A 12,358-nucleotide genomic window follows, 5' to 3' on the forward strand; every position below is an offset into this window, starting at 1 on the left:
CTGATGATCTATAATCCGGAAAAATCAATAATCCGGAATCGCCGAAGTCCCAACGAGTCCGGATTAAAGACTTTTGACTGTATATCATAAAATTCATATATTTTAGTAACATGAATGTATTATAAAATTCATATATGTTAGGAAAATGAGTATATTAAAAGTAAGCTGTAGTAAAAATTACTAATTTATTTATGCTTAAATTAAAAGTTGGTAACTAGTAATCCTGCAGTCATAGCACATCAGTGCATATGCACCCAATTTTCAGTGCTAGTAGCTGGTATATTCGTGTGTTTCATTAATTGCTCTGTTTAATATTTCAATGATCTGTGATTAGGATTCTAAGTCAAATAACATCTTCTGTATTAAATGTGAATTACGAGTAAGAAAATAAAAATTTATAAGTTGTGTCGAGACAAAGCAAACGGTGCTAAGTAGCATGTTTACAACAAGAGAGCTGAAGCTAAAGTGTGCAGTTATCGAGTATGGACCCTAACCAAGAGAACATTTTGGTTTAGGTTAGAAAGGTTTCAGTTCTCAAATTTTTAATTCAAGTTCCACATTAGCTACTTCCTCAGAATTCCGCAAGCCAGTCCATGATCAAGAATGTGAGATGAACTGATATACGGGTTGTCTCAAAAAAATCTACTGACCCTTTAACTGTCGCTAATATGCTGCCGGTTTTGAATTGCAGGTGTAATTAATTTGCCACAGCATGGCAGGAAATCAACTTAGCTTGGAAGAGAGGAAGTTTGTCCTAAAATGTTATTGGAAGACCAAAAATGGCACTGAAGTGCAAAGACGATACAGAAGGGAATTTGCAAAACTGCCACCAATGCAGCAGACCAGTGCTTGCATTAGAAACAAGTTTGAAGAAGATGGAACTGTCCAGAACTTCAACAAGAAACGTCTGGACGACCACGGACATCCACAAGCTCTGGAAAAGAAGAACAGATGCAGGAAACTCTCCTTTGATCACCACAGAAATCTCTTCAACAAACTGCTCAGGTAACCCACATCTCAAAAGATAGTGTCTGTCGAATTATGAAGCTTCTGCACTGGAAATGTTACATTCCAACACTAATCTATGCTGTCAACGAAGACATTCCTGACCAGAGAGTTCAATTTTGTGAATGTTACCTTGCAAAATGTGCATAAGATGCAGGGTTTCCACACAAAGTTATGTGGAGCAATGAGGCATCCTTTAAATTAAATGGCTCCATTAATTTCCATAATTGTACATACTGGGGCCCTGTAAATCCTTATGTAACGCTTGAACACCATGTTAACTTACTAAGACTAACAGTGTGGTGTGGGATATCCACATTGGACATCATAGAACCATTTTTTTTAACAGAACGGTCACTGGTGAGAGTTACCTGAACTTGCTTCAGGAGTTTGTTGGTTCACAAATTTCAGAGATGTTTGGTGATGACGACGAGATTTACATTCAGCAAGATATAGCACCTCTCCACTATCATCGCGATATATGAGCTCACTTCGATGCAGCTTTTCCAGACACATGGATTTGACGAAGCGGTACCACTCAATACCCTGCGCAGTCCCCAGACCTCATGCGTATGGACTTCTTTTTGTGGGTATATCTCAAAGTTTGTCGCACCAAACCAAGAACAACTGATGCATCGAAATTGGAAGTTGAAAGACAATGTTGCGATATTCCTAATGGCTTGTTTCATGACGTTTGCACCCTTGGTGACCCTGTTTCATGACCCTTGGTGCACGTTATCAGCATTGTCTGGACAATGATGGTCATCAATTTGAACATTCACAAACATGATTCCTCAATTATATTTGTCTTATGTATTCAAAGCCATTCCATTTCACACCATCTTCAGAAATAAAGTTTTTCTCGTCATTTGAAGTGTGAATAAATTTTTTTGAGACACTCTGTAGAAATAATGCAATCCAGAAAACTTTTTATGGTTTTTTAGAATAAAGAGGGAGAATTAAGAATTGTTGCTAATTTAAATTATAATTTTGATTTGCATATTTTTTATTTTACATATGTTATCTTACACTTGCACATTTACTCATATATTTTTCTCTCTTTTTCTACTAATTTTATTATATGAAAACAGAGAAGGGAAAATTATGTGAGTAATTTAATTTGGAAAGAACATAATGAAAAGTATTCATGCATGAACTGCTATTAATTATCAGAATATTGTTGCATGCGTGTGGGTTTGAAATAGATTTAATGCACACAGCTCCAATGATAGGTTGATAAATTTTATTTGATCAAAATAAACACTTCAGTGATCTAGAACTCTCCACAAAATAGTCACACAACTCTTCATCAACTTCAGACGTACAACAATATCACAGAGTACAGTCAGTAGTTACACTTCAAACTACTAAGAATGTTAAACACAATACAAAGCACAACTAAAGTATTGATCTAAAGAGATCCTTGTATTGATCTAAAGAGAGCTGATATCTCAGTACACTGAATTCATGCTGAGCTAGCAACAACTGAGAGCAAATGCTCTCTATGGCCTTTATATAGTTTTCACTCGGCTGCAAAGATATTTCTAGTACTTTCTGCTTCTCGAGATTACTGGAAGGTTACAGCTAATATAGTGATCAATTAGATTTATTCAATTACAATACTTATTGCGGGGTACAGAGATAGGGCCCAAATGGTTGGCAAGTTTGGCAACTTTGGCGATAAAAATAGTTGCCAAAACCATTGCCAGCTTGACAATATCTCGTCAAATTAGTGAGATACCCATTTATTCAATGTTAAATAGACTTGCCCGTGTATTCTTAACTTTTCTGGCATAGATTGTGTCTAGATTTTCATGTTACATTACAAAGAAAATTTTAACAATTTCACATATAACTGCAATAAAATCACCTTTCTAAATACAAAATTCATAATATTGCATTCTTCCCAAGGACTGCACATCCTGGCAGAACAATCCGTGGACAGGAAGCCATAAAACTAAGGCAAATCTATGCAATACTTAAACAATAATTTCAATAAATAATATAAAACCAATCAAATGCTAAATAAATAAGTGAGGGCACAGATTTACAAATTTAGAAAGAAATAAAGTCATGGTCTTAGTGTACTATACACATTATGGAGAATTCCTACTATGGCCATAGTAAGAGGCTAGACTCTTGTAATGAACGACTTTAGGCTTAGAATTTGGTGATTTACAGATCCAAAGTACGATGTCTTTCACCCTGTTTAGGACTGCATAATTACCATCCCAAGGTGCCTATAGCTTAGGAGAGAGTCTTTTCAGTCAAATCGGATTCCACAACCACACCTTTTCACCTTCCTTGTATTGATCTCCTGTAGCTCTCGTATCGGGTCTTCATCTTTTCTGTTGCCAAGTTGATTTGCTTTTGTGTAAAACTGTGCATTGCTTCAAAATGTGCCTGTTAGTTTTGGATATACTCCTGAAGGCCATGAACATGAACATGATAACATCGCTTTCTTGCATGTCCTTTAGAAGTTTCTTTACCTCTTCCTGTTTCGCAATCAATAGACATGTTGGATATTGCTTGATTGGTGGATGATTCTCGGTGTCGATTTTATGCATTTTCAAACTGGTTTGATCTATATCAAAAGGCAAGCAGAAAAAAAAAAAAAAAAAAAAAAAAAAAAAACATCTTAATTCTTGAGTAACATGTTCAGCAGCACTCATCACTTAGTTGTACATTCTCCAAAAACTCCAATATTAAGTTCAACGAAGACACGGATTCTGGATAATTACTGTTTCATTAAACCTTGGTCACTGGAGTACATGCTGCAACCACTTTATTTTTCCTAATTCTTTTTGCTTTATCACTGACATTGGCAACTATCACAAGGATAACTATCTTCAATAAATCAACGAGTTCCAAGGCTACTAGTACTCCTCGCAGCGTGTTACAGTTCTTAGGACATTCCAATACACTGTACCAGAAATTTTTGTTTTGGGCTATAGATCCAGGAAATAAAAATTCTGTTCTTGCTATTGCAGTACCACTGTGATATTGTCTTGAGCTATGATTTGGTGGCAGATTTAACTTCTTCATCTTTAATTCCAAATAGTGTTATGTCAGAGGTAGAAATGCAGTTTGTTCCTTTGAAAGTCCAAGGATGCAAGGGCTGCATTGATATGTCCTGCAATGAAGAGTCCATTAGTGCTGCCATGCATTAACTGCTTGCGCTAAAAAGATGTGCCACGCACAACGAGATGTTTTTGTCTCAAACCGCGAGCGACGTGAACACCACGTCGATAGGCATTTATTGCCAAAATGAAAATAACGTAGTGCACATGTCGCCTAACAACAAGATTGTTTATTTCTCGAGTTACAGCTCTGGATTGCACTCGCAGACGCGAAGCGGCGTAAGTGAGACACTTTACCGCTTGTTATATTGTAGAGCACAGCACCGCAACCGTGTAGTTTAGTCGTAGCACAAGTAGTTAAAGAAATCTGCAGCGCTTTCAAATGGGGCTTCTCTTTATATGGGAACCTCTTCCTTATTTCTCTCTGTCTTGCTGGGTGCAGTTTTAGCTTCCGTTTTCTCAGGTATTCTGCAATTCTTTCAAACGTGGCCTTTAGCACCACAATTCCAGCGCATTAGGGTTGGTTTCTTGTCACTCCTTTTCTACATCAAGGCATTGGCATGTCTAGTCAAATCGTCTAGACGAGCAGCCGTTTGATCCACTGGTTCCTGGACTTGAACAGTTCTGATTGCGTGGTAGTCCGTATGAATTGCTTGCTGGACTGCCTCAAATTTCATTGTGTACACTAGAGCACTTTTTTAATTCTTGATATCTGCCATTCACAGAGCTTTCTGTATTTCAGGATCCCGAATGTCATCGCTGAAGTACTGCAAGTACAGGATTTCCCTTGTTTCTATTAGGCATTTTGAAAAGGGAAGATGAGACAGCCTCTCAAAATCTATGGCAAGCTCCTGGAGTGTTTCTGTGTGCTTCTGTTGAGGGGATTTTAATTGAAGCCTGCTATAATCTTTTAAATACTTCTCCCCAAAGCATAGCTCCAACATGCCGGATAGAGCTTCAAAGTCTAGCCTCTGGTTTTCGGGAAGAGTTTGAAGGTTATCTGCTGTCAAAGAATTGTCAAGAGAACATGCCTTAGTTAGGGAATTCCATCCATTCATGTCTGCCACTATTGAAAATTGTGTCATATATACTTGCCAGGGGGTTTTTCCATCATATATGGATATCTTCAGAGAAGTACAAGAATAAAAATTTAAAACCATCAGAATTGCTTCTTGCTGTCGCTGTGCTTTTCTTTAAGGTGTCAACTTCTTTGGCAACAGCAGAAACTTTCTGTTTGATTTGTTCTGTGACAGAAAAAAATCTTTCTTCAGTTTCTATTTTTGACTGTGTCTATTCTGCCTCCCATAACCTCAGATTTGTTTTCTATTATGCAGGTAATGTCTCTTTTCATTTCTTCTTGACCTCCATTATTCTTTTCTTGAACAGCTTCCATTCTTCTTAAGCAGCTCTAATCTTTTCTTGAACAGCTTCCATCTTTTCTCGGAATGCAGCAAAAGCAGTCACAAGCTGACTTAGTTGCTTCACCATCACTTGTCACCAACATTCAATCCCATGTCTGACACCAAAAAGTTTTGCATGCAGACGGGTTCATAATAGATTGAGTGCACACAGCTCTGATTATAGGTTGCTAAAATTTATTTTATCAAAAGAAACTCTTCAGAAGTCTGGAACTCTCCATGAAAATAGTCGTACAACTCTTCACAATATCACAGAGTACAGTCTTGTCTCTCTAGATTTTCATGTTATATTACACAGAGAAGTACAGCAATTTGACATATAATTGCACTAAAATCATCTGTCTATGTACAAAATTCGTAACAATGTTATTTATTTAAAAGGAATCTACATTCCAATAAAAATGCATGAAACCTACATTCCAATAAAAATACATACTATTATTAATATTACCAATACCTAATAAAATTATCTTTATTTCTACTTTCTGTATTTTGAATCTCACCTTTTGTTATTGTTGTCCACTGCTACTCCATAGTAAATCCTTTAATGCTACTGGAACTACTGTACAAAACTTCTGCAGCTAGTAAAGTCATCACCATTATTACCTGTCTTGCCACATGCAGTGATCTTCAGAACTATCATGAAGATTAGGTATCTCTATTTTCTTGAAGCTCTTATTGCTTTATCATTTGAGCTTCTGCACCTGAAATCCATGAGCAAATCAATTAGTTTAATAAGATAAGAATTATCATTACGTGGACAAATCCATTTTAAAATTTACCTTGAGGAAGGAGAAAATAACATGAATACTTAAAAGTGTTCAGAACCTTATGCTAAAATGCTAAAAATTGGAAAAATTCTGGGATTAATATATAACAAAATCTAAAATACTGGAAGAACCTCTGATACCAAAATGTAAATGCTATTAGAATTAATGACATGAAAGAAATTATTACCAACATTTACTTTGGAATGTATTTCAATATAACAGACCTCAGCTTAACCCTTTAACTGTGGAGTTATTTTGATGATTTGGGTACACAAATTGTCAAATTTTTTTATTGGAAAAATCAAATGTTTAGTACAAAATAAAATATACTTAAGTAGTTAAAAATTGATATTTTGAAGTATATGGGTAAAATTTTTTAAGTTTTGTAGCCACTACGTATTTGCTTGAGGTGGCTGCCACTCAACATGGCAGTTGTAAAGTTCGCTTCTAGTGGAGCATTATTTTCTAAAAATGAAAGAAAATGAATTATTTTCTAAAAAATAAATAAATGAAAAAAATAAATAAAAGTGAATACGTATTAGTAGTTCAGGAATTCAGTCTTGTGTGGTACAACTGGAAACACTTTTCCAAGCACAAACCAACTCCACAATCACTACACCAGAACCGTGCTTCCTTCCTTATCTTTTTCCCATTTTTATCCTTTTTCAAACAACACACTTTGCACTGTCTTGTAGGCTCACGTTTCACAGGAGTAGGAGGAATACAGGAAATAAAATGTCGTTCAGTAAGACGGGCAGGGTTATCTATTGTAGGTGGTCTGCCAACATTCTTTTGTCCAGAAGCTGCATCATCATATTTATGTAAAAGCTCTTCTACAACTTGGATTCGAAATTCTAAAAATGTAATACGTTTCCCAAATACATTTTTATGGAGTAAATATGAGTTCCAAAGTACCTTGTCTAGTAAATGTAAAAATATCTTTTCATAATATTTTTTCTGATGTTTTCGGATTTTTGGATGAAAGGATATTTCCTAATCACAGCGATCTACACCACCCATAGTTAGACTGTAGTCAGAAACAATCTTCGGCTTGAGTATATCTTCATTTTTTTTTTTTTTTTTTTTTTTTTTTTTTTTTTTTTTTTTTTTTTTGAGGCTGACCATGGAAATATCATGAATACTGCACATCAGACACGCATCTTTCATCTTCGGTTGAAGAATCTAAATCATCTATATAACGTTTCAAAGAACTGGACGCCATTTTACAACAAAAAGATCCCTTGCACTTTGAACCAAAGAACTTATAACCTCTGACCTTTGAAATCTTCAGTAAAGTGCTGTCATCTATTGAATTGAGCGCACATTAACTTTTCCCGAGATACTGTCGGGTTTGACAAAGAAATGAAGCCGAAATAAACGTCTCCCGATATATATTCGGGTATAACAATACGATGCACTCAAAAAAAAAAAATTACCCCGAGTGATACTCGGGCGTGACATTTTCGAACACCAGTGCTGTGCCCGAGATTAACTCGGGCATGACAGTTAAAAGGTTAATGCTATTATGCCTCAGCTATTTAAGTGAATCCTGGAATCACAAATTTAATTCATTCTTGAAGGCCATTCATCAATTGAAAAGTTTATAAACCAAAATAATTTTTCCCATAGGAATTAATGTGAAATGGATTAATTTGTTCCTTGACCATAGATAATCGTTTATTTAAACTTTACAAGAGCATATTAAATGGGCATTCATTTGAAGCAAGGATATATGCAGAAGATCCTGAGAATAATTTCATGCCTGGTGTTGGTCCTTTGATACATCTTTCCGTACCTGAGCCTTCAGAGAGTGTTAGAATTGAAACTGGTGTTCGTCAAGGTTATAAATATATTAATTATTTTATTCTTTAGCAATGAATAAACGTACTGTTACTTTAAAATATCAAAATTTTGGGATTTTTACCCACATTCAAAGCCATTAAAGGAAGAATTCTCTAAAGTAGTCTGTCTGTTAATGAAAATATTGGAACTTTTTGAAAAAATTTAATCCTAATATATTTTGCTGCTTGTAAAGTTGTTAGATATATCTGATAAAATTTTTCAAAATGTTTTGATAAGAACTGAAACATTATTCTTCAGGATTTTATCGTTGAATAAATTGAATTTTTTAATTTTTTATGGAAAAGAAAAAAAAAAAAGCTTAAAATTTTCCATTTATTAACCATTTTTACTTTTGTTAATGGTACTACTTTAATGAATAGATAGTATTACCAGAAAGTGGTATAACACTATATTTATTAATATATTATACCTAAATATTTGATAATTCTGTACCAAACATAAAGGAAATCATTAAAATTCATGTACCAAACATTACAAATTCATGTACCAAACATAAAGGAAATCATTAAAATATGAAATGAAAAAGACAGGCACAATGTTAAGCAAATAAAATAAATGAAACTTAATTTTACTTTACCTGTATGAAGAAGAGTGACAACATAAGTGGCAAATAATAAGGATGATGTCATTGTTTTCATGTGAAATTCCCTTTCATAAAAACAGTAATTAACCACTTGTGCTATGACTAAACGTCATGGTCACGGTTACGGCGCCATGCGCTATAATATAACAAGCGGTAAAGAGTCTTATTTACGCTGCTCCGCATCTGTGAATGCAATTCAGAGCTGTAACTCGAGAAATAACAATCTTGTTGTTAGGCGACATGTGTGCCTTTCTTTCTTCCTCTTCTTGTGAAAACATTGCTTCTAAAATTGCTTTTTGTTGCTGCTTCTGAAGTTTTAGTTCTTTCTTGTTAAGTTCATTTTGTATGATCCTCTAGTAACTTCTCTGTATCATAATTGGCAAATTTTTAGCCCGTGGTTTAGCCTAGAGACATAATATCATAGATAATAAAAACAAAATATTAAGTGCTCAAAATCTTTGTCTACAACCCAATCTGGCCATAATTTCTGAATTCATAGTTGTCAGTCACTTGCTGCTAGATTTTATTAATGAGTTTAATTATGAAAAATATTAAACTGATAATTCCAGAAATCCCTGAGTGTTAATTATGGGGCACATATTACCTCAAAATGCCTCTGAAAATCATGTGTTGCCAATTTGTATTTGTAAATTGAAGTGCCGTTTGTCATCAGTGATGTTTTGTATTAAGATAACTGCTTCTATGATTCGAGATTCCACTATATATATTTAATGATCTTTTAAATAATATGCTTATTTAATTTATATTTAAGCCTTTTCTTGAAATATAGATTGTATGAGACTGAATTTCTTTGTTCAGGTGGCATCAGGTGAAAAGCTGCCTTTGTGTCAGAAAGATTTAATATTAAATGGGCATTCATTTGAAGCAAGGATATATGCAGAAGATCCTGAGAATAATTTCATGCCTGGTGCTGGTCCTTTGATACATCTTTCCGTACCTGAGCCTTCAGAGAGTGTTAGAATTGAAACTGGTGTTCGTCAAGGTTATAAATATATTAATTATTTTATTCTTTAGCAATGAATAAACGTACTGTTACTTTAAAATATCAAAATTTTGGGATTTTTACCCACATTCAAAGCCATTAAAGGAAGAATTCTCTAAAGTAGTCTGTCTGTTAATGAAAATATTGGAACTTTTTGAAAAAATTTAATCCTAATATATTTTGCTGCTTGTAAAGTTGTTAGATATATGTGATAAAATTTTTCAAAATGTTTTGATAAGAACTGAAACATTATTCTTCAGGATTTTATCGTTGAATAAATTGAATTTTTTAATTTTTTATGGAAAAGAAAAAAAAAAAAAAGCTTAAAATTTTCCATTTATTAACCATTTTTATTTTTGTTAATGGTACTACTTTAATGAATAGATAGTATTAGCAGAAAGTGGTATAACACTATATTTATTAATATATTATACCTAAATATTTGATAATTCTATAGTAATATAAAAAATAATAAATAAATAAGATTTTTCTTCATTATAATACAGTCAAAAGTCATTAATTTTGACTCGTCGGGATTTCAGCGATTCCGGATTATCGATTTTTCGGGATTATAGATCATCAGTTTAAATCTGGTAAGATGGCATGCAGAAATTATAAAATTAAGACTTTGAAACTGTAATTTATGAATTAAAGAACAATTATGATCTAAAGGGTATCAAAATTTACAAAAAAAAAAAGCTTAATATTTATTTGTTTACTTTATTAAACATTTCTTTCAATGTAAGTTGTTTAAGTTGCTTTATTTTATGCGCTAATACTTTCTCTTTAATTCTATATAAACAGACATAGTTTCTTGTTCAATTACAAAGTTCCGCTGTTTAAGTCCTGTAATTGCTGTGCCGAGAATACCGACTAACTTTTCAATCGAAATTTTTTGTTTTCACTAACCTCTCTGTCACTTTCTTCATGCCTTTATCCATTTTTTGCAGCAATTCCACTTTTTGTTTGATGGACATCGAAACATACTTTCGCTTTGTAGATTCTTTGGAAGCTCCAGCATCGGAAATTCTATTTGACATAATCGAAAATTCAAGCTTACTTTTATAAAATTGCTCTGACAGTCTGCAAAAAATAATAAGCCGGATCCAATTCGAAGATTAAGGAACAACGCAACTTGCAACATTAACCGAAATAGATAATTAGATCATTTTAGCTTATACCGTCCGTTATACATTAAACGCGTATGTGTAAACGTATTATGCACACACGCATATGCGCAGCCGTAAAGGTCTTACGCGCATGTGTCAACGCTAGGCATGCGCAGAAAGTTTGTAGCTTTGAGGTATGGATTATGGGTGTCCTAATTAACAACTTTTGACTGTATGGCAATTTTTTAAAAGATTGATATACATGTATGAGATAACTGTTGGCATTATTTATGACTGCAAACATGAATAAAAAGTAGATCATTTTAATACCCTTATTTATTCTATAATATAGTTTCAAAAATATGTATATTATAATAATATTTATCCATTAATTTAAAACTCAGTATCTCTAGTTCTAGTTATATTTAAATAGAAAAATTATTATATGGTAGACACAATGTTGTCTCACCATTTGCACTACCCACATTGAAAATGCAACACGAAGAAAGATTGGCCAGAAAGTGATGAAACTCAGCAAACAGAGACAGCAATGAACAATAAGGGATCTTTATTTTGAAATGATATGCATAATACAGAGCGAGAACAGCATTGGCTCAGTATCACCATTTGTGTATCACCATTCAAGGTTGTAGGACCACCTTGAATGGTGATACACAAAGCTACATGTACAGAGTCAATGAAACTATGGATGGTGTCTTGAGAAAGGGCTCTTCATTCCCTGTCAATCATTTGCCACAGTTTGTCTTCTGAACACGGCAATGACAGGGTCTGCAAATGGCGTGCAATCAGATCCCAATTATGTTTGACTGGTGAGAGATCAGGAGAGAACGGTGGCCAGGGAAGCATCTGTACACCTTGCAGAGCACTGGCTGATGCGAGCAGTGTGTGGTTGGGTGTTTTTCTGCTGATAAAGAGCATGGGGCACTCTCTTAAGGTAGAGGAGTGTCACCAGCCACAGCACATCATCCACGTATTGTTGGGCCATCATAGTGGCCTGAATATGAGCTAGAGGTGACCTGGAATCGTATGCAATTGCGTGACCATGATGTTGCATTGTTGCATGGTGGGGCATTCCACAACTGCTGCCGGACTGGACCTGTCTCCATATTGGTGCCAGTATACACGGCAAACCTAGCATTGGAGAAACAGAAGCATGATTCATCTGAGAACATGTCCCTTTGTCATTCTGCTGGCCACATCTCTCAAGCCCGGCACCATTGCAGTCTTTGTTTCTATGATGTGGAGTCTAGGGTAGTCTTCTTAACCCCTTAACTGCTGTGGGCATATATATACGCCTTGCTCAGCCGATGCGTTAACTGCCCCCCCCCAGATGCGCCCAGATGCACAGCCAATGCGTTAACTTTGCGAATAATTTTAGGTGTAGCAGCGCAAAGCAAATGATAGCAGTTTGGAAGGACGTATATATACGCCTGGGGCAGTTAACGCATTGGCTGAGCAAGGCGTATATATACGCCCGCGGCAGTTAAGGAGTTAATGGATGCCAGG

At 34.8% G+C, this 12,358-nt stretch overlaps 1 protein-coding gene across 2 annotated transcripts in view; it reads left to right on the top strand.

Moving 5' to 3' along the window:
- Positions 1-12,358, top strand: part of Mccc1 (Methylcrotonoyl-CoA carboxylase 1) — a 118,744-nt gene that overhangs the window by 46,956 nt on the left and 59,430 nt on the right. For both annotated transcript variants that reach the window (XM_085822244.1, XM_085822245.1), the window contains one exon: positions 9,539-9,722. In XM_085822244.1, coding sequence (XP_085678370.1) covers positions 9,539-9,722 — 184 coding nt within the window. The remainder of the gene's footprint in view (positions 1-9,538; positions 9,723-12,358) is intronic.

Source organism: Stegodyphus dumicola, chromosome 8 (genome assembly GCF_044657685.1).
Source record: "Stegodyphus dumicola isolate Sdum_Otavi_A_Nest chromosome 8, ASM4465768v1".
Classification (NCBI taxonomy): Eukaryota; Metazoa; Arthropoda; class Arachnida; order Araneae; family Eresidae; genus Stegodyphus; species Stegodyphus dumicola.